Source organism: Phaseolus vulgaris, chromosome 3, assembly GCF_051622355.1.
Source record: "Phaseolus vulgaris cultivar YP4 chromosome 3, ASM5162235v1, whole genome shotgun sequence".
NCBI classification, from domain to species: domain Eukaryota; kingdom Viridiplantae; phylum Streptophyta; class Magnoliopsida; order Fabales; family Fabaceae; genus Phaseolus; species Phaseolus vulgaris.
In genome coordinates, this window is record NC_143500.1 from 6,975,920 (window position 1) to 6,999,219 (window position 23,300).

General features: G+C 30.4%; 2 protein-coding genes across 14 annotated transcripts; both read left to right on the forward strand.

The window, feature by feature from the left end:
* The first annotated feature begins 2,270 nt into the window (after positions 1-2,270).
* LOC137806378 (putative ureide permease A3) lies at positions 2,271-7,191 on the forward strand. 12 transcript variants are annotated; one of them, XM_068606451.1, is made up of 8 exons: positions 2,271-2,553; positions 3,555-3,860; positions 4,661-4,799; positions 5,249-5,423; positions 5,758-5,783; positions 5,880-5,980; positions 6,124-6,498; positions 6,766-7,191. In XM_068606451.1, exons 2-8 carry the CDS (start codon positions 3,624-3,626, stop codon positions 6,937-6,939), a joined length of 1,227 nt encoding a protein of 408 aa, XP_068462552.1. In that variant the 5' UTR covers positions 2,271-2,553; positions 3,555-3,623; the 3' UTR covers positions 6,940-7,191. The 12 variants fall into 12 exon arrangements, with proteins under 12 accessions (XP_068462552.1, XP_068462551.1, XP_068462555.1 ...); XM_068606450.1 differs by having other exon boundaries at positions 2,446-2,674; XM_068606454.1 differs by having other exon boundaries at positions 2,446-2,674; positions 5,761-5,783.
* Positions 7,192-16,365: 9,174 nt separating this feature from the next.
* On the forward strand, positions 16,366-22,882 carry LOC137806379 (alpha/beta hydrolase domain-containing protein VTE7). 2 transcript variants are annotated; one of them, XM_068606456.2, is made up of 10 exons: positions 16,366-16,933; positions 18,089-18,183; positions 18,260-18,357; positions 18,466-18,515; positions 18,853-18,948; positions 19,067-19,156; positions 19,523-19,615; positions 20,762-20,857; positions 22,240-22,305; positions 22,504-22,882. In XM_068606456.2, the coding sequence occupies exons 1-10, from the start codon at positions 16,745-16,747 to the stop codon at positions 22,660-22,662; spliced, it is 1,032 nt and encodes a 343-aa protein (XP_068462557.1). In that variant the 5' UTR covers positions 16,366-16,744; the 3' UTR covers positions 22,663-22,882. The 2 variants fall into 2 exon arrangements, 1 of the variants encoding a protein (XP_068462557.1); XR_016519669.1 differs by having other exon boundaries at positions 16,367-16,933; positions 19,054-19,156.
* The last annotated feature ends 418 nt before the right edge of the window (positions 22,883-23,300 follow it).

The window sequence follows — 23,300 nt, forward strand, 5'->3', positions numbered from 1 at the left end:
ACAAACCTCACTATTAATTAACCGTTACCATTAAGAATATTTTTTTAAAAAAAATTAGGCTTTTTCAAACATGTGCTCCATACGTAATTGCAGTGATTGCAACCTTTATTGTTCATTATGAAAGGTCTTTTTCAAGGAAGAATTCGAATATTTTGGAAGTTTTATGGAAAACTGGTGGAATAATTAATGGGTGGTATTTAAAATTTATATTTTAACATATTTTTAAATTTTAGAATTTTTGTTGAAAAATAATAACTATTATGTTTTTTATGGCCAATAACTATTATATTTGTTATATTGAACTAAAATCTTTATGTTTTTTTTACTAAACACGTCTTATAACTATTTAGAAAAGCACAAATTCTTAGGGACATTTTCACATAGTGATATAAGTTATTTCTAAGTTTAAAGAATTAAAGGAGGTTGCGTGATGAAATTTGTTCGTAATATATATAAACAAGTAATTTTAGTTTTTAAACATTTTTCAGGAGGTAATACAAAAATGGATATAGATAAATGGACACGTATAAAAGAGATAAAACACCAAAATGATTAAAATTAATATCAACAAAATAATTCAAAATATTACATCAATCCTCTTACTAGAGAATGTTTAACAATGCACAATGTAAAAGATTTGATGGTTGCATAAAAGTAGTATATATTATCTTCCCTTTAAATCCTCTCCCATAAAAGGGGTCATTCCATTTAATTTCAACTTTAATACTTGTTCTTTATATATTTCTTCAAAATTGTAATTTCTACTACTAAAACATTTATTTTCAAGAAACAACAAAATAAAATCAGTAGTATAATCTAAAATAAAGACAATGCATGATAAAATAAACCAAATAATGTAATTATGTATGCAAGTGAATTAAACTAAATTTCATATATTGACAATTTAAGCACATGATGCTCAAGCAAAAATGTTGTGGATTGAGTGAGGAAGGTTCAATAACCTCTCTCCTATTTTAAATAGTGAAGGTTGATCAAGTTATAATTGTTTATTCAAGCGACCTTAAAGTGAAGTTAATGCATCCAATTAATTGTGCAAGTATGTAATTGTTTGATGTTGTAATATTTGAGATTCTTAAGCTTGTTTTTGGGTAATTATACGAAAAGTTATTGAATGGATGTATGTATTTCTGAATTGAATTATTTGAGGTCACATTCCTAAGGTAATATGTTGAGCTATCTAAAGTTTGTAAGAACCCATTATTGAAAGGAGATATCCTTATTTTTCTAATGGTATAAATAAAGTAGATTAAGACATCAAGTGGCGAGAAGTTGCAAAAGAGTTCTTGCATCAGTGTTACATATGTTTGATTGCTCAGTTACTAGTGAATTTACTTTGACTTATAAAGTTGAGGTCCGAGTACAAATCAAAAGTGCTTAGAATGAGTGAAATCTTAGTCTCTAATGGTAGTGAGATATAACTAATACAAGTTCTATGGATGACTTACGTTTTGTTATTCTATATTAATTGGAATTGAGATTTTTAGACTAATTTAATTTTGAAATGAATAAGATGGATTTGGATTAACAGGGATGTATATTTTCTTTATAAAAGCTTAGTAAATTTGATGGATATATTATAACTAAATTTTATATATATATATATATATATATATATAAAAGAATAATGAAATTTTTGGTGTATATATTTTGAAGATAGTATGAGGTGTTACATTTTACCTATTTTATATTTAAAAAATGTCTCCTTCCGTAATATATTTTTTAGTTGTGTATTTATTGTATTAATTATTTTAAAAAATAGTAAATATTAATAATTAACTATTTTCTCTTTATTGTTAGAACTGAATAAAAGATATAGTTACTTGAAAAAATGGGGGATGATTTATTTAAAAGTATTAAGAATGATTTTAAAACAACAATACACAATATTAACAAATTTAATGTAAAAAATTAAATCAATCATTTTTATAAAAATATGTGAATTAAATAAGAGAGTTTTATATGTTAGGACAGAAGGAAGGTGTTATTTTATATTGATACCAATTTTCTTTATAGAAATATATTTCTCTAAGAATAATATTTAAGATACTTTTTAGTTAATTGAAAATTAATATTTTTAATTCATGTATCAACGTTGATAACTTTCCTTCTTATTAGCATAAAAAAGTTCTTAATTAAGATTCATTCATGCATATGTGTTAAAAGAATGTTACTTAACATTGATATGTAGTATGAAAAGAATCTTAATTAACATTGATTATACATAAGATGTTTCAAAATTCAGATTCGATGGAATCTAATAGATCCGATTCAAAGAAAGTATCTCTCGAATTTCCCACCATAGCTGGTTACTTTTAGGATTTGACGAAAAGAAAAGGCACAAAACAGTGTATTTTTCTTCATCCAATCAAAAGCAAAACAATGATGAATCATTAAATGTTATTAAAATGTGCAATAATTGACTTTAGGACCAAAGAGTTGGAATCATCCTGTGCCAAGATTCCAGTTCACGATATCAATGAAGTGTTCTAACAGTTCAAAATTCTCATCATTTTGGTAGATATTTTTTCATTGGTATGTCACAAAGAACCATTACCATTCACACAATCACACCCTCTCTTCTCTTTTTCTTTCTTGTTTACAGTGTCCGTACAATTCTTGGTTAAAGTACTTCCAAAAATGCAGATTGGCAGAGGTGGAGTCTTCTCACCCATGAATAGATTTTTGAGATTATGAAACCATTTAGTGCTTCAAAGTTTCAAACATTTCTCAATCATTTGGCCCACTATTGGTTTTTTTGTGTGGCTAGAAGCAACTGGGTGAATTTGTATTCACTGTTTGAGCTTTATTTAATGCATGATTGGGTACCACAGAGGCTGTTATCTTTTGACTTCTCTTTTTCTGACTACCTCTTCTTTCTGATCCATGGATTCCAAGGTAGTTGGTTGCTTTCCCCCATTCAATGTGCATCTCCATGCTTGACTTTCTGAAGATTCTTCGTCTTTTACTTCTCTTGTTACATTTGGGTGCTTCATGGTTAACTCAAAACTGAATTTTTACTCGTTTATATAGTTACCCCTTTCTTCATATCAGTGGAGAGGATCAGCTGACTTGTTAAGGTTTCAATGACTTATCATGGATGCCCTGATTATCAGTCTCTATTTTGAGTTTTTTTCTTAAGCAATCCTATTTGAAACACTGTCATCTGTCAACAATAAATGTAGACAAGACACTCATTTAAGGATTCAAACCTTATTCACCAAATTGTTGGAACTTGTCCCTTCTGCTAGATTTACCCCCTGCCGATCTAAGACCTGATGGTTGTGTTTGTGTGCACAATTTATCACTCCTGTTCAAATTGAGTTTTTCATCATCAAAAAGTAACTTTTAAGCCGTGTTTATGCAGTTCTGCACAATTTTCTTACAGTCTCAAAGAGATTCACCTCCTCCTTTATCAACTTGCATGGATTTCTAACCCCTTTTTGTGTGGATGAACTTTTTGCTTCTGGCATGCTAGTAATAGCTCATTCCAACTTGTACTTTTCTGAAGTGTGACTAATTCATGCTGCTTTCAGGAGTTTTCTGGTATTTGCTCCTTGGTTCCCTCATTATCTGAGAGCAGTTTGTGCACTACTGGATTGAAAATGTATTTGGTGGAGAGCAAAGGAGGTGCCATAGGATGCATGTTCTTGGCTCTTTTCTTCTTGGGAACATGGCCTGCCCTTTTGACCATGTTAGAGAGGCGTGGTCGTCTTCCTCAGCATACCTACCTTGATTACTCAATCACCAATTTCTTTGCTGCTTTACTCATTGCCTTTACATTTGGTGAGATAGGCAAGGGTAAACCTGATGAGCCAAATTTCTTAGCTCAACTTGCTCAGGTATATATGAAGCCTATTTTCATTGTATTTTTGCTGTTGTTATCATCATAGAATAAAGGGTAGATTGCGTTTTGGTCTTAGACCTATGCAACTATACTTTGAAAATGATAATTTTAGTCCTTTTCATTCATTTTAGAATAAGAAAAAACTTTGATTCAAGCTATTTCCAAGTAGTACCTATCACTAATCAGAACTGAAGTTTATTCTCTCAGTAGTACGAGATAATATTTAATGGGATATTCTATAGTTTTCTTAATGTGAAATTTTGATTTTTACAAAAATTTAATTATACATTTGGTTTTTCAATATTCTAATATTAAACAATTCTAGTCCACTACTAATGTTTTTTTCAATTCCAACCGCAAAATGCTGATCAAATTATAATAACAAACTCCTTCCTTCACTGCTTGTACCAGGTTTTCCACAATCCTTCTTTCTAATTTTGATAAATACACTAATCCTTTTCAAAAGTGAAGAGAGCATGTACATGTAGGAACGATCACAAAAAACTAGGGAAGGTTGGAGTATTTAGCTTAATATTCCAATCATTTAAAAGAAAAGTTGTTAGGTGACAATGAAGTATCTCGATTTCTGCTATATAATCAATGTAATGGATTTTTTCTTGTCAGTTGTAAAATTTAAAGATTTCCCACCTAAACATTAGTTCAGAATCTTCTAACAATTTCTTCATTTAAATTTAAACTCTAGTAACATCTACCATGTCTAATTATAATAATCTACAGCTAAAATATATGTTTTTGACTTATTTATTTGGCTTACCATTAAGTTATTACATGCAGGATAATTGGCCCTCAGTTCTTTTTGCAATGGGGGGTGGTGTGGTCCTTAGCCTTGGGAATCTATCCTCACAATATGCATTTGCTTTTGTTGGGCTATCGGTTACTGAAGTGATCACGGCAAGCATAACTGTTGTTATAGGTAATTCAATCTCACAACCACTCCATGATAATTCAATAACTATAACAACAACAAATGGGGTTGGTTATTATCAAAGACATGATATCAAAATCATTTAAAGTTTATCCTAGCGAGAGTTTGTTAAACACTCGCTATCAGACCATTATCGGATCATACATAAATGTATAATCTCGTGCACGAGTTGGAGAGTCTCGACATTATAGTGGGGTGTGTTGGAGATTCCATATCACTAGAAATACTTATAAAATTGAGTTGGACTTAAAATTAACTTCTTAATATATAGAAATCAGATTATGCCAATAAGTTTACAAACATAACTAAATGTTCAAGAAAAAATACACTCCATGAGGTGTGCATAGGTTATCTAATAATAATTTCTGACTTCTGTGATGATTTTCAGCTTGTTCCATTACTGAATTATAGCACTATCTTTGTTCCAATTGTAACAGGCACAACCGTGAATTACTTTTTGGATGACAAAATCAACAAAGCTGAGATCCTTTTCCCAGGAGTTGGTTGCTTTTTGATTGCAGTTTTTCTAGGTTCTGCCGTTCATTCATCCAATGCTTCTGATAATAAAGCAAAGCTCAACAATTACTCAAATGATTATAAAGAAGCAGCCATGTATGTGTTGTTTGCTACTGATAATGTAGTTTATATTGAGAGATGAATAGTAGTTAAATTTACTGTTAATGCACCTTACTGATTCTCTATTATTATTATTATTCTTATTATTTTGTCAACTTGCTTTTAGTCCTGTATGTTTGTTTTAATCCTATTTTTTCTAGGGAGGGGGTGTGTTTTTCCTTGTTTTGAGCCCCTTATGGATTCCAGTCTTATACCTTGCAACTAGATCCTAACTCACATTATGTCAATGATGTATATTTTGATGTTGTCTTCTTTTGCCATCTAAATTTATCTGTGTTGCTAATTCTATCTGCAACCTTTTTTTTGCCAGCAGCTCTTCAAAGGAAAGAGATTTAGGTAAGAAGCTCTAATATGGTTCAATATGTGAGAAGGGAATTGTTATGTTTGAAAACATGTCAACTTATTCTACCTTTTCAACATATATTATTGCAGTGAAATCAAAAGATCTGGAGAGGGGAAGTAGTTCTGCAGACAATGTTGAAGCAGGAACTGCAGTTTTCCTCATAGAGCTTGAGGAAAGAAGAGCAATTAAGGCATGTAACTATACTTTTTAATATGTTTAATGTGGTATGGGATAATGACTTAGTCATGCATTCTACTAATCAACCTTGCATGCCACATACACTTGTCAGAAACCAAATCCTTGGCCTAATATCTCACCTAAATTCTACTTCAGGTGTTTGGGAAAAGCACTTTGATTGGATTGTCTCTAACTTTCTCTGCTGGACTTTGCTTCTCTATGTTCTCACCAGCATTCAACTTGGCAACAAATGATCAGTGGCATACCTTGGAAAAAGGGATTCCCCATTTGACAGTTTACACTGCCTTCTTCTATTTTTCAATCTCTTGTTTTGTTATTGCCATAATTCTAAACATCACCTTCCTCTACCACCCTGTCCTAAACCTACCCAAGTCATCATTGAAGGCTTATTTGGCAGACTCTGATGGCAGAATGTGGGCCTTGTTGGCTGGTCTCCTTTGTGGGTTTGGGAATGGTCTCCAATTTATGGGGGGTCAAGCTGCAGGATATGCAGCAGCAGATGCTGTTCAGGTTAGTCTTGTTACTTCTTTAAAAAAAATGAATTTAATTGAAATGCAGTGACATTGTAAAAGTTGTTTGCATTGTCATTGAATCATATATTGTAGTGTATGATAAAATTAACCAAACATCAAATGACCTTAAAACAATGTAGCACTTTGTTTGTTATAAATACAAGTTTAACAACTGAAAATGAAAGTAAAAACCAGCCAAAAACCACCAAATGTAATAAATTATTGAATCATTTCATCATCTGAACAATGTGTGTTGATCAAACAGGCACTTCCACTTGTAAGCACTTTCTGGGGTGTTGTTCTATTTGGAGAGTACAGAAGATCATCAAGAAGAACATATGCACTGCTAGGAAGCATGTTGTTTATGTTTATTGTGGCTGTTGGTGTGCTGATGGCATCATCAGGGCACAGAAGCAGTTCTCACACTGCCAAGGAATAATTGGCAGCACATAAGTTAGTAAAATAGTGCCTAGTCCAAAGGGAGAAGCATTCTCTTTGTTCATTGGTGTGAATAAGAGAAGGGAAAAAGGGTATTATAAGAAAAGGGTGTAGAAGAAGAAATAAAGCAGGAACATAGTTGTAATATTGTTATTGAAATATATTTATCTTTGTTTTTGCAGAATTTTTGTGAATATTTCAACTTTCAAACTGCAATTTGTACCATGAAATATATATTGTTGTTCTGGTTGTATTTTATTGTTTATTTATTGCCTTATTACATGCTTTCAAAATACTAGTCACTACAATATTCAAAGATAAAAAATATTAAACAGAGCATCTATATTGGTCCAATTGAAAAAAGTCTCAATTTATCAGACAAAAATGAACAAATCTTGAGAAATAAGACGGAAAAACATTGTATCCAAAATGAATTTCTAACACAACATATTATCTACATTCTCATTGTCCATTGTTGAAGAGAAGTAGAAGACTGGTTTTGTAATTATTTTCCAGTTAACATGACATACTCACATCATTCTTGTATACTTACTATTCATTTTCTCTTTGTTTTTCAAAGCAAATTCGAATATGCCAGGAGGCAAGTTATGATGAAGAGAGCACATGATTATAAAATACAAGAAAATCACGAAATAAAAACCAATTTTAGAGACAAAAAATAATTAGTTGCTATAGTGACTAAATTTTTGTAGAGACTAATTTTTATTTTTATTTTAAATTAGTTTCTATTATTGTTAAATAATTTTCAAATTGGTATCTAATTAGCTACCACGGTTTTAACTACCAATTATTTAGATTCTAAATTTGGGAGCAAAAACCTTGGAAGCTAATTAGATACAAATTTAGAAACAATTTAACAATAATAGAAGCTAATTTAGAAACCAAAAGTTTTTTTAGTTTCTAAGTTGATCTCTAATTTAGTCACTATAACAACTAATTATTTTAGTCTCTAAAATTAGTTGTTAATTATTTTAGTCTCTAAAATTAGTTTTTATTTCATGATTTTTCTTGTTGAGGTAGTGTTGCAATTGGTGAGGGATTATGGCACAAAAGAATAAGAGAATTTATGATGAACTAAATAACCTATTACTATTTAGATTAAATAGGACTCCTATTATTTCTAGTGTTACCTCTATTAAGCTTAACACTAACTGAATTTAAGTTTGGATATATTAACATTTAATTCGATTAAAAAAATGGATTGAGCTGAGTTGTGTTGGATTTTTGTATTTATTTTCTTAGATTTAATCCAACCCAATTTAAATTGGATTATTTTTAATTTAACTAACTCAACATCTGAAAGTAAAAACGATTTAATTTTACTTGTTAATCAAATTTAACTTGGTATTTTTTTTTTGTTCTATTTAATTTGGTTTGGTCAAGACAATCTAAACTCAGATAGTTTTCTCACAAATTGGGAGAGAAGAAATTATTGTCTAACATAAAAAAAAGATATTATTTTTCTTATCCTTATATTTATCACTGGAGAAGGGAAATTGTGAAGTTAAAAACCAAATAAGCAAATGGAGATATTGTTTGGTGAACTTAATAAATATTGTACATTTTTTATTGAGTTAGTTATAATGTCTTTGAGTACTTTTCACTCACATGTAACCAACGTCTTGTACCACTGATGAGGGGATGTCTACAGTTGTTGCTGGGAGATATGTACTAAGGAATCATAACAACATTTGTACTTGCTTAAGTGTGAATATTTGAGATCTTCTTTGATATTTATTCTAGTTTTTTTAACTTTTATGATTTTTGTCTTGGTGTTATTTGATATTAATATCGTACTAGTTCTTTTATTATTTTTAAATTTAATTTGTTATTAGGTAGAGATGGTAGTGTGGGATTGACTATGTCGATCGATCCGCAGTCTGTTATTAAAAAGTGAGACTGACTCACTAATCTAACTTGTTGATCTGTTTAGGTCGACTCTGCATATCTTGCAGTCCGTGGGAGCCACAATGGGTATGGTGGATTGACCCACATAAATAAAAAAAAATTATTTTATTTTTTCTGCAAAAAAAAATCATACCCCACTTACTCATTATTATAGTGTCACCTTCATTTTATTTTATTTAGAATAAATAAATTTAATGTACTAAAACATGTAACGTTTTATTTTAACCATCTAATGAGTTAATATTAAGAGTGGCGTTAGATTTAGTTTTAAGTAAAGTCTAATATTTAAAATTTTATAATAAAAAAATAATATAAAAAAGAAATTTCAATAAAATACTCTTTAAAAAATTATTCATCTTTATTAAAATATTTATAGAAAAACTTTGTTTTGATAAGATACTTTAATACATTTATATATATAGGGAAAATAAATGTAAGATAAAACTTTAATTACTTTTACCCATATTAGTAATTTGAGAATATAATTGCACCAATGTTTTTATGTGATTATATAAGTATGTTGTGATAATTATTTTATTTACAAGAGGTTGCAAATAGAAAAAAAAGAAAGTCTCTTTTTAATTTGTAAAATATAATTAACTACTATTTTCTTTTCCTATTTTATCATTCATGTTTTTCTTTCTTATTTTCTTTAAAGTTTCCACATCTAATTATTCTTGCTTTTTATGAACTCCTTCCAAGAGTAAACATAGAACACCCTAACTTGATGCTTGATTTGCATGCAAGGATTTTGAGGTGTGGAGAGAGTTGATTTTGATTCTTGAAGTGTTAAATGAATAGATTTTATCTCTGTGAGGTGATTCCTTTAACCTAATGGTTTTAGTGTAATAAAATTGGCTTGTTTTTTTGTTTGGGTTTTAGGCTAAGATAGTTTGTATAAGAATAACAAGAGAAGAGATGGTGAGCTTTATGTCTTTGGTATTGCGGTTGGTGTTGAGAGAATAAAACTCATTATCTTTGCTAACAATTACATTTATAATACTTACAGTAATTGATTCTTAAATGCTTTTATGAGCATTTATTTAAAAATATTAATTCAACAATTAAAACAGAAGAATAAAATATCATGTGCACTTATGTGCATTTATGTGCAATTACAAAAACACAATATCTAACACTCTCCTTGGTTTTTGAATTGCAAACTCCAATCTTCTTTCTTAAGCATTCAAATTTGCTAATTGGAAGTGGCTTGGTAAACAAATCTGCAATTTTTTTTTCTCTTTTCATCCTCACTTTGCTTAATCTCCATTCAACACCTTTGAATTTGACATAAAGTGCAAATTCAGAAAGACTTTTGTCAAAGCCTAAACTGAGAAGATAATCATCTTATACCATGCTCTGAGAGCCTATTTTAAGCCCTAAAGAACTTCAGACAGCCTACAAACTTTGTATTTTTTTCCTTCCACAATGAAACCTTTAGGTTGCTCAACATAAATTTCCTCTTCAAGAAATCCATTTAGGAGTGCTGACTTGACATCCATTTGATGTACCTCTCTATCTTGAGGTATGTCAACAAGCTCTCAAGTTTTGTTCTTCTCAATCATATACAACTCCTCCTCCATTGCTTTTTTCCACTTTGGGTCATTGATAACTTCTGTCAGGTTCACATACTGCAAGGTTACATCTCTGATATATGTCAGAGAGTAATCGAGTGCCTTTAATTGGTGGATCATCTTTCATTTCAGATTTTTGCATCGTGAGAAGCCCTTGACCAAGTTTCTTGTGCCATAACTCAACAGTATTTTTCTTTGTTGAAAATATTGTTTGCTCCTCTTGAAATAGATCTAATGAGAAACTTTTGCCTCTCATTTTTACCTTGAACCCATCTTGTCTTATAGCATCATTGATCAAACAAACAGTGGTTATCTTCAAAAAAAACACCTTGAAGCCTTTTTGTAGCAACTGACCAACACTCAATATAACACATCAGTAATAGCTTTAGTGCCTGAATGTGTTGCTACAACAATGGTTCATATTCCTTTTACTGGAATGTGACCCCATGACCCCATGGCCTATCTTGACCTTTGAAACTTTTGAAGGCATCAACTCCTTGAAAAGTTCTTTGTCATAAGTCATATGATTTGTGCATCCACTGTCAAATAGCCAAGATGCACTTGAAATATTGTTGGAGAAACCAGTAGCAACGAAAATTTCATCCTCCTCCTCATTTGCAATTTGAGCATCTACGTCTTGTTGCTGACTTTGGTTTCTACAAATGACTGCCTCATGCCTAAGTTGATTGCACTTGCTGCACTTAGCATCAATTCTTCTCCAACATTTGAATGTTGGATGGCCTTTCTTTCCACAGTGTTAGCAAGGTTGATAGGTTTTCTTTTTATACCTGTTGTAATGATTTCCTGTTAAGGCTCTTTCTACTAGTCTATCTTGTCTCATGACTCTTCTTTGTTCTTGTGCTTGTAAAGCATTTAAGAGTTCTGCAAGAGAAATCTTTGATAAGTCCTGTATGTTTTGCATGATTGTTATGGTGGCTCCAAACCTCTTTGAAACTGTTACAAACATTCTTTTTTCACAATTCTTGAATCATTTAACATAGATTCGATTAGTCTATCAGAGTATTTTTTTTACGGATTCTGATATTTCATTCTAATATACGCTAAATATTCAATAAATAAATTAGTCAAATAATTCAATTAGTCAAAAGATTAACACATAAACTATTTGGATTAGTTAAGTCATGATTTAATGATCATGCTGATCCGCTGACGTTTCACAAAATATAATAGATTTTTTAGCTAATTCATTATAATCTTAATAAAAAATTAAAAATTATCCAATTTATTCTATCCATTCAGTTTTTCACCCGTTAACTAGTTTAGAATTAAACTATGTAAATTTCATCGTTTTTCACAATTTATTAACTATTTCTTAAAAAATATATTATCATGATGTAAATCACGTTTTTAATATTATTTTTTCTATTTCATGACCATTTTATTACCGATTAAATCCTTAGTTAACTTAAAAATTATATTATCTAAATAACATTTTTTATTAAACTTATTTTTTCCATTACTTTAACAACATATTTAAGTTGTGTGATGCATCCACGAAATTAGTTTAATGTCTTTGTCACACGTCTATATCATCATATAGAAGAAAACTTCAAATTTTAAGAATTAAGAATTTCTTGTTGATTTGATATATTGAATAGTTTGACACTGTTCATGATTTTTATATTATTGTTTTCGGTTAATTTTAATAAACAAATTACACACAGTACAATAAAAAAGAGTATATTGCTTTTGGTTCCAATAAAAAATCAAGAATTCATTTGCACATTTGATAAAAGAAAATATATTATTCTTTAATCATTCTTAAGAAAGTGTCGTTATTTTGTATGAGAGATTAGACGTGTTATCAAATATCTATCTTCTTGATTAGTAAATTAATTATGATTTGTTTATTATTGAATCAGTATCAAATATATGGGTTTTTCACATAAATTGATTATGGTTAAAAGACTATTGATTTCCTGAAATGAAGAAATATGGTTTATGTTATAATTCGAGTTTAGATATAATTATTGAGTTAGTTAAAGATAATTAGGGGAGACCTTGGTAAAAATATAGAAAATTATAAGTATATAAGTGAGTATGAGAATTGAGGGAGTACTTTGTATAAAATTGATATGTATTTATAGATTTTTTTTTGGGTTTGAATTGTGGTGCTCAAAAAATATGTAAAATAAATAAGAGATATTTATAAATATATCATTCAATCCATTATTGCTATATAAATATCTAAGTTATATGATTGCATATGATTTGATTGGATTATATCCAATTTTATTACAATACACTTGATTTGATTAGATTTTTATATTATTATGCATATCTTCATGCATTTCGGATATAAGTAGGTAGATAGGTCCTCCTTTTTTTTTAGCAAGGATTCAAGTGACATCATTTCACACTTGAGATTTTTAAAGATGCAATTATAACTGACTCAATGACTTTGATACCAATTTTGGTTTCTATTTCATGATTTTCTTGTAGTGTAAAATCTAACTCAACCCCATAAAGCTCATGAGGTGAGGTTTGCACCCACTTATATACAATGAAATGTCTTAATCTCTAGTCGATGTGGAATCTCCAACCGAATGTTTGTTTAAATTCGATTTGTATGATTTGATTGAATGTTTAATGCTTGATATGTGAGGAATCATCATTCATTCCTTTAGAACTTGAATTATGTTCGGAAAAACATTCATTTTCTTAAATCTTTCAAATCAACCAAGCATGTCAATGTTTAGGAACGAAATTGAGTAATTGGCTTAAATTGTTCCATCTTAATGTAGAAACAGACTAATTATAAGTTAAGAAATTGATTATAATAGTCTGTTGTTCTAGAAAACCATGATTAAGGGATCAACTTGGTTTGGCCATAAAGAACAATGAACTTAAAAAACAAGCATTTGTAAGTAACAACATCAAAATATACTTACAAAGTGATTCAATCCCAACACTTGTTCTAAATAGATTAACTTCTTCTTTTTACATCAAATTTTAATCTCGCTATTTATATTGTCTATAATCTATCTATCAAATATCACCTATAAAAATAAAAAATCATTATATCTTTACTTTACTTTGAAAGATATTACTATCTTGATTATTTGTATTTCATGTTGATAACTAATCACTTTTATCCATTGTACTATCTTTTACTTAGTCTATCGGAGAAAACTCTGATAAATCAATCACACCAATAATATTTGTTAATATCTTTTCTAATGTTGACTTGAAAAGCTTTTGACCAGTATTAGTTAAAAATAATAATTCTAATGTTAGTTGGAAAAAAAATTCAACAAACATTGATAGAAAAATCGACAAAAAAAAATACTCCAACCAATGACAGTGCAAAAATAATCATAATCAATGTTAGTTTAAATAATTATAATTGACATTAAATAAAAATAATCTTAATCAACGTCAAAAAAAAAATTAACAAAATCTTGATAAATTTGAAGTAAAAAACAACACTAATCAGGATCAAACAAAAAACAATATTATTATTTCTAAATTATTAACAATTATTTAATATTTAAGTATTTTTTTATTTAGTAGTAATTAAAATAATTTTTTTAAAAAAAATAAATTGTCTTATTCCAAATAAAATAATTGAAGAATGAAATAATTTGAAATAGTTAAAATGTTCTCTCTAAACTTAAAATTAAGGTCAATGATAGAAAGAAAAGAAAAGGAAAAAAAATTAAGAAAAATAGATAAAAAGTATAGGTAAATAAATAAAAATTGATTTAGAAAATACATAAAATAAAAAAGGAGTAAATAAAAATAGATCAAATGTATAATACAAATAAAATTAGATTTCTTTATTCCCTCATATTTCTATTATCAAGTATATAAAAAAAAATATTTTCTTGGTACCTTCTCCTCCAACCTATTTTTCTTCTAATGAATAAGGAGTAAAAAACCTTTATCTATTCAAATTAAACATAAAATATATCTTAGAACAGCAAAGAATATTTTTATCCAAGTGAGAACCCTAGAATTTCACATAGTACTTAGTTGCCTATATTTAGTAAGAGAAAATCAAAGAAAAAAAAAATATTTAGGTAACAGGAAATAGTATGATTGATTTATTACAAAGTGGACTTTAAGCTTAACTCAACCCCATAAAACTAGCTCATGAGATGAAGTTTGCACCCACTTATATACAATGAAATGTCCTAATCTTTAGTCGATATGGGATCTCCAATATACCCCTCACGTCGAGAGTGACAGTTCGTGCGTGGGATAACATATTATGGATGGTCCGATAACGACCCGATAGCGGGTGGCCTGATAAGCCTAACAAACACTCGTTAGGATAGACTCGAAATGACTCTGATACCATATTACAAAATGGACTTTAAGCCTAACTCAACCCCATAAATCTGGCTTATGGAGTGAGGTTTGCACTCACTTATATACAATGAAATGTCATAGTCTGTAGTCGATGTGCAATCTCCAACATAATTAAATTCAAAAAACTATTTTTTTATTTTATTTTTTAACTTGACCAAACATTAATGATCATGAATATTACTTATAAAAGAAAGACTTAAACACCATTTTTAACTCAAAAATCTTATAACAATAATTATATGTAAGTATTTGTTTTCTAATATATTATTTTATAAACTCGTTTTTATTCCATAGTAAAACTGAAACTTGAAATCTAACCTTAAAAATGGTTAGGTTTTCATCTTTATACACACAAACACACACAGAAGATGAAGCATGTACTTGGCCTATACCCTAAATGAAGATTTTTTTTGCAGAGAGAAAGACAAAAAGTTAGTTCCAGAAAATAAAAAAATAAAATTCTATTTTATTTTATTTATCTTCTATATTTATTTTATCTGACACCACCACATGGAGTTGTTGCTATAACAAAACAAGGGAGCATCCAACTTCTTTAATAGTATAAATTAAAAATGGCAAAGAACAGTGAAACCTAGCAAACAAATATGTATAAATGGTAAAGTACAAATACTCGTATAAAAGACTTCAATTGCCATACATGTCTTTATTCTGAAATTCTCATATTATTTTCACTTTGCCTTCTGTTATTAAACATTTCTATCAAAAAACAGAAAACAATGTGTTTTTGTCTATCTTATATATATAGTTCTTTTTATAACTAATGTGATGGGAAAAGACACAAAATAAAAATTCAAATAAATGTACATTTTTTCTTTGTTGTTCTCAAATTACTCATATTACATACTTTTTGTTTTGAGTTTGTTTGTGCAGGCACTTGTAGAAAAAATAAAAATAATTTTTTTCATAAATTGAACTAGAGGAACTACATGTGTTTAAATAAGTTTTGGTTTTGTAAGAGAAATTATGAAGAAAAGATATCCAAATCAAATATTCTATAATTTATAAAAATAATCTCATAAATTTATTTCATATTTTTTATTCTTAAAAACTGTATGGGAAAATTGGTCTAATCTTTAGATAATTTTTACAAATGAACTAATTTATAAGTTAATCATAGTTTTTAAAGAAACTTACTCCACATCTTTTATATATTTTTTAAAATGTTTATATATAAACTCCTCTTATGGTCCAAAAACAATGTATCATTAATGTAATTTCTTTGATATTTTCAATGACTAAATTTGAATATAATTAATATTTTTTTATATAGATCTATGACTAAATAAAAATGTTTAAATTAGTAACAAACACCAGACATTAGTCCAATCAAACACAACACAATCACATGTAGCAATAAAATACTGAATCCCCACAAATCAAACACAGATGTTCTTTGAAGATGTCACTTTTCCTTGTCACACTTGAAAGTATTTTAACACAAAAGATTTCTTCATTTTTCACTTTCTCTGTACTTTCTTCAACCGTATACTGAAAAGTGGGTGTAATGATAACAATGGACATTTTTCCAAACTGAAACGCTTATGTACAGAAACACAGCACAAGTTTTGTGGCATTGCATCATGTGTCATTAAATGCAGACAAGAGAAGCATTTGAACAGAAATTGGGGTAGATGGAAGTTATTTCACTATACAATAATAGTAATAATTATCACTATTGACACAACATTGTTCTTTGATATTGAGTTGGCAGACTAAGGTGGAGAAGTACCTTAGGGAAGTAGCCACCTTTAACAAGGGTACCTACCCTACAACACTCCTTCCATAAACACCACCCCACATGAGCTACCACCTTCCAACACGTAGTCTCAACTCTTAAGCCACTCCACAAACAAATTCTGCATGTCTGACACTGTGACTGAGTGACTGTAGCATAGCATAAGAAACGACACCGCTTCATCCTCCTCTTCCTTGCTGCGCCCGACCAACATGTTTTTTTCTGTGTCCATTGGCTCTTCTGCGGCATTGCGTTTTCCACTCAGATGCAACGCCAAAATCTCTTCTCCCCGGGTTGTTGCTGCTGATGCCTTCCCTTCCTTTCTCCCCAAAGAGTTGCACACCATAGAAGACCCTTTTGCCAGAAAACTCGCCATGCGGATTCAGAGGCTACCTGTGCCTGTAAAAATATTTTATCTTTTTACTTTCTTCCTATTTCCCTGACTCTTTGTTTGATCTTATGCACAGTGTTATTTGCATCTTCATGGTGTAAAGTTAAAAGGGTATCTGAATCTTTTGTCCGTTTCAAGGAGGAGAATTTTTTTATTTATCTATTTATTCACTTTATGCTTTTTTTAGTTTAGGAGAGTAAATCTTTGTTTCTAGCAAAACCAGTAATGTACTAAAGCTTTTGTAAACGAAGATTTGAAATTTGGAAGGTTTTATTTCTTTTAGTTTCCCAGAATTTTATTAACACAGTCATTTTTAGGCACTATCAGTCCTAATTGTGATTTGAGAACACCTCTTCGGAAAAGAAAGATCAAAATTTGTTGTCAGAGGTTAGCTTAAACCCATTTTGATTTGGTTTTTACTTTTTATTTTGGGTCCCATTCTCTGGATGTGAGATTTGCTTTAGTTTCAAAATGGTTTTTGCAACGAAAACTTGTTGGGTGGAGTTATATTTGGAGAGGTGGAGCAGATTGGATGGGTTTGTATTTTTTTGGATTTGGTCCAAAATATTTGGTAGGATAATTGCTGTGTTGTGGACATTTGGAATTTTTAATGTTACTTATGATTAATTCATGGTTGTTGTGGATCCTTCCACACACTCCAGAGTATCTTCTTGGCTAGGACTGAAAATTGTATGTGCCTCTAGGATGTGTCGTTTCTTGCGTAATTTATTGTGTAATACTATTAATGGAAGTATTTTGCATTAGAAAATGATCTTCATTTCACTTTCTGTGATCTCTTAATTCCTCTGTTTAAAATTTGTAACTGGTCCTAACTTTCTTGCATGGACACAGTGTGATACAATCAATCAAAAGCTTCAGAAAATATTAACCTAACTTTCAACATAGATTCTGTTTTTTTGTTTATGGACACTGAACTGGTAATTGATCCATCCATGAACACAGTTTCAAGGTTTGTTCCACTATGATGCTTCTTACCTGCCTCACTTAGAGTACCAACAAGTGGACCACGCTATTTAACCTTGTTCACATTCAAAAGTTGATTAAGTGGTGCCCTTGTGCTTGTGGTCATCCATTATGGCCCATTGAAAGTAGACAATGCAAATCATAGGGCCTCACATTCAAATAAAATGTCTGATTTAATTAGGTTAGGTTCTCAGAAAATCCCATCATGAGTAGTTGTGTGAAGCCAGTGGTGCAGAGCAAGGAAACTCCAGTTGTTCTTCTACATGGTTTTGACAGGTGCTCAAAATATGCAAATTTATTTATGCATTTTATGCTGAAGTTACCCTGAAACTCACGCTGCATTGTTATTCAGCTCTTGTTTAGAATGGAGATATGTACTACCATTGCTTGAGGAATCTGGTATTGAGACCTGGGCCATTGACATTCTTGGTTGGGGTTTCTCTGATTTAGGTTTGGTTTTTATTACTTTGACTATTGTATGTTATTTATTACTCACCCTTTTTGTTCTGAGTTTTTTAAGATGCTTTCTCTTCTCGTTTTTCATTTTTTGTCCATCAGAAAAACTTCCTCCTTGTGATGTGGAATCCAAGCGTGATCACTTCTACCAGGTACAAATGTATAATGTACTAATAAATGTTGTATCCCAAAGTTATAATTAAACTTGAAAAGTGAAAACTCAGTTGGAGTCTGCACAGCTATAAGATGGTGTATAAATCTGAAAAATCTACTTCACCTAGTAAATTATTTCCCTAAATTATCTAACTTAATTGGAGTAATAGATAGATCAGTTAAATTATAGGCTTTGACTAGTTCATTCATCAACTATGGTCTAAAAAAATGGAATAATGGATGCCTTCAATAGTAATAGTTTCTTTCTGCGTCTGTTTTATTTCTTTCCATTTGTTGCATACTGTGTTGAGACTGAATTAAATTTATCTATAACAGTTTTGGAAATGCTACATCAGAAGGCCAATGACATTAGTTGGACCAAGCCTTGGCTCTGCTGTTGCCATTGATTTTGCGGTCAATTATCCCGAAGCTGTACGTGCCATCCAATAATTTAACTTCTAAATGCCCACCATGATCCAGTTTGCAAAAGAGTTCTTCATCAAATGACTCTGGTGTGCTGTGGTTATTTATTTGCAGTTCATCTTTTCAGGTGGAGAAGCTTGTTCTGATTGGGGCTAGTGTATATGCAGAAGGAACTGGAAAGCTGGCAACCTTGCCCAGAGCAGTAGCCTATGCTGGGGTGAATATCTTTCCAACTTACTATATTATTACTGGCACTGGAGATTAACCAAAAAAACAAACCAAATCCCATCTCTCTCCATGGAGTGTTTCTCTAGCTGAAAAAGTTCATTTGTACATTCAATTAGGTAGAAAATTATTTCAAATGTTCATCAGCCCCCTAAAGTGAAGTCGATGGAATTTTTCTGCTTGTTACTTTTGGCTCTTTATGATATAAAGTTTCTTAATATGACATTTAACTTTTGAAAATGGCATCTTTGTTTCTTCATTTTGGTTTAAATCGGTTGGTGTAGTTATGAGAGGATGAGGAAGTTAAGGACTTCAATTACTCAAGTTACAACTCATCACTGGTGTTCTTTTGGATCAGGTTAATTTATTGAAGAGCTTTCCATTACGCTTATATGCCACCTATTTGACCTTTACAAACATTTCCTTCGGCACTAGCCTTGATTGGACTAATGTGAGTTGCCTGATTCTAGAATTACTGTTTTATTTGTGTAACCTGGTGTACATGTTTTTTATGCATTCTTTGCTTCACAATGGGCCATTCGGCACTTTACTTTTGGATAACTCAGTATCACATGGTCAAGCACTTTGTACTAGGTTGGTTGTAGGATGGCAGAAAATTCTAAGGACTATTACAACCTGTCACTGTTAAGAGCTCAAGATTACATGTCTATTGTGTGATCCCTATGTGCAAAGACCCCAAAAAACATAACTGTAACAACATTTTCATAGGAATTGTTGGTAAGAATGAATCTTTGAAGGATAGAAGAAAAAGAGATAAAAAAGAAAGTTGTGCATCATGTCTTTAAGGCATGGATAGGCACTTTCTTTTAGGCTATGTCTTTCATGAATAGTTGATGTCTATTCATGCTCTTATTCCATGAATGGTCACATCATTTCACTTTATCAGTAGAACATGGGTTGAAAATATGCCTTAATATCTTTAATTTGAAAATGAATTATTGAGTATTTTAGGAATCTGTTTATTAAGGCTAGGAGCAATGTTAAAAACATGCCTAAATATATCTATTGTTTTAAATTGAACAATTTAGTCTTTTTTAGGAATTTTTTGTTTATGTTTCAAATCTTTAAGATGTGTAGATTTGAAGATATTAATTTGTTTCCAAGATTAGGATGTTGTAAGTATTTAATTTTGTGTTACACTTTAGTTCTATATATAGAGCCCAAGAATAAAAGTTTAACAAGCTCCTTTGTGTAACATATCTTCTCTTTCTCTAAAAATAATTATTCTAACAAAAAAATCTCAGCATGTTCCTAGAGTCAAATGATGTTTACAACTAAGTTGTATGAAGCATTATATTTATAACCATTGGATTGAAACTAGAAAAGACAATTCTTCATCTTGAATGAATCAAGAAAACTCTTTAATTTAAATGAAACAAGATGAATTTTCATGTTTTGGAAATATCCCACAGGAGAATTACATGCTTGGTATCTCAATAGTTATCTCCTGTCAAGGCATCACATGTCTGTCCAAGGATATATACAGAAGTCCCATCACACAATGAGCTTCTCGTACTATGTGATTTTGAATGTACAAGAATGAATAATGCTAACAGTCTTCATATGTTCTGCATAGGTGGGGCGATTGCATTGTTCATTGCCTTGGTGGAATGATGCTACTGTGGATTTTATGACAAGTGGTGGTTACAATGTTGCTCCTTTGATAGGAAAGGTGTGTGAAGCTTTCCAAGTTGTTGATAAGTGCTGTATTTATTACCTTATTTTTATGTCATTTGGACTATAGAAGTGGTTTAACTCACATGAATACTCTGAAATGTGAATCTTCATCTAACCTTCTGATTTTTGCATGAGATAATATGACTGTTCATCATACCCTTTTATCATGCCATGATCTGCTTTTGGGTCACTTAATTTTTAGTTCTCTATTATGTCATGTGCTGATTGGCTGTTGTTCACTTCTCAATGTTGTCCTTGCAGAGGAGCAACAACTGTATCTGTGTTCATAAGCATCAGTCATATTTATTAACTGCCTTATGGCTTCAATTTGTACTGCAATTAATTCCTTAATCTCCTGGAATGAGTCATTTCTTCTTTATGCTTCCTAAGAATAGGACTTAAGGTTCACATGGCCATAATTTCAAATTTTCACTTACAATTCTTTATATATATATGTATACACATATTATAAGGAAAAAGCTTATGATGATTAATTTTACATAGCTTTTTCAGTAAAATTTAGAATGAACAATTCTCAGATGGAGACTGTTCTGCAAATTTGTCCATTATTTGAGCTTTGTTAGATTTAAATGCTACAGCTACATATACCGAAAGGTTTGGAAGGTTGTCTGCATTATTTTGATCACTGTTTAAAATTTGCTACTTTGACCATTTTTAAAATTCTGGGCATACACACATTTATTTATAATCATATGTGCAGGATGATTAAGGTAACAAAACAAAATAAAATCACTACATATCTACTAAATATATCTTTTATCCCTGTTTACATTCAACCTAATTAAATCATATCTTCAACAAGACTCGATCAGAACCATTCTTTCCAGGAAAACAAAGTAAAAGTAAGTTTTTAGTCATTGGGATGAAAAATGGGCTTGGAAGACATATCAGTTGCATAGAAAACTAAATATTTTGATGAGGTTAATGTAAGAAAACATAACACTACCTGAAAAAACCATTGAAGGTTGAACCACCCATATATGCACAACTCCTAAAATCCATTTGTTATGAGCAAAGAAGTTTCATTTCCTTATTTGCCTACACTACCCTAACTCAAATGATGTTTGGTCTTTCAGACACCAATGAGCCCATTAACCAACCCATATAACGAACCTGACACTACCCTGACTCAAAACCTTAAAATAATGAGTTTGTGTGTCTTTTTCTTATATATTACTTAATATTCTTAAAACCTTAAAATAATGAGTTTGTGTGTCTTTTTTCTTATATATTACTTAATATTCTTATTGCTTTTTAACATGGGATTCAGACTCACTTGAATTCCTAAGAGATGGATCACCTTTTTCAAGAAACTTGGTTTCATTCTCATTAAGATGTTCTGAATTTGTCTGACAGGTAAAACAGAAAACACTGATAATATGGGGTGAGAATGATCGCATCATCAGCAATAAGTTTGCAGTGGTAAGTTACCCTGTGGCACTATTGTTCCAACATTGTGATCATATAGAAATGTTCAAAATTTGTTTGACATGCTGGAAAGTCATGATCAAGAAGCATAATTCTCTCTCACTTTTGTTTCACTTTATTGGACTGCAAGGGAACAATATTCCATGCTAATATCATAACTGAAGTTGGCTTTTTGAACTTTTTCACCTGCAGCAACTCCACTGTGAATTACCTGATGCATCTATACGCCAAATACCCCATTGTGGCCATCTTCCTCATCTGGAAAGACCAGATTCTACCATCAAATTAATTGTTGAATTTGTGCAGCAGAGAGAGGCTAAGAAATTGAATCCATATGTTGCACCAGTATGAAGGTTAATAAGAAATTCTCCATAATTTGGCAAACCTGAAGGTTATAGAAGTAATTCAGAATTTGTCCTTCCCCATTTAGAGGAAGATAGAAACAATGTTGCTAAAGTAACATGATATTGTTAATATTATATGTCTCTTTCTCATATTCTCATTTTATATACACTGATTCACACTCTTTTGATATTGAATTGTTTTCAATGATTAATATTCTTCATGGCCATCTTTAAGTAGCTTAGCACATAGCATCATCATCTTTGATTGTTCCAAGTGATTTTCATCAAAAATCATGATTTGCCAAGAGTAAAGTGCTATCTTTTTTTTATAAGAAATAAACATAGCAGTACCATCACCCTGGAAAGCAACCCAAGATAGATAAGCTTCTTCTGGTGCCAACATGATTGATTATTTCTTGATTTGATAGTGATAGAACAATGTTTTTTTTCTTTTTAATTTCTTTATTTTTCAATATATTATTGATTTTTGTAATGATTATTTTCTGTTAAGAAAAATTTAGTTGATCACTGTTGGAATTTTTTCTTTCTTTTCTGGTTTTTTTTTTATTATTATTTAGAAGACTAATATAAAAACTTTGTTTAAAATATTCTTACATTGTTTTTTTCAATACTTATAGCCTCGAT

What these genes read in the sequence shown, in the direction of transcription:
- LOC137806379 (XM_068606456.2), top strand. Translation starts at nt 16,745, where the DNA reads ATGTTTTTTTCTGTGTCCATTGGCTCTTCTGCGGCATTGCGTTTTCCA. An exon ending in CTTCTACATGGTTTTGACAG is followed by an intron (nt 18,184 to 18,259) that starts GTGCTCAAAATA and finishes ATTGTTATTCAG; the next exon opens with CTCTTGTTTAGAATGGAGAT. An exon ending in TCAGCAATAAGTTTGCAGTG is followed by an intron (nt 22,306 to 22,503) that starts GTAAGTTACCCT and finishes TTTCACCTGCAG; the next exon opens with CAACTCCACTGTGAATTACC.
- LOC137806378 (XM_068606445.1), top strand. An exon ending in TCTTAGCTCAACTTGCTCAG is followed by an intron (nt 3,861 to 4,660) that starts GTATATATGAAG and finishes TATTACATGCAG; the next exon opens with GATAATTGGCCCTCAGTTCT. An exon ending in CAGCAGCAGATGCTGTTCAG is followed by an intron (nt 6,499 to 6,765) that starts GTTAGTCTTGTT and finishes TTGATCAAACAG; the next exon opens with GCACTTCCACTTGTAAGCAC.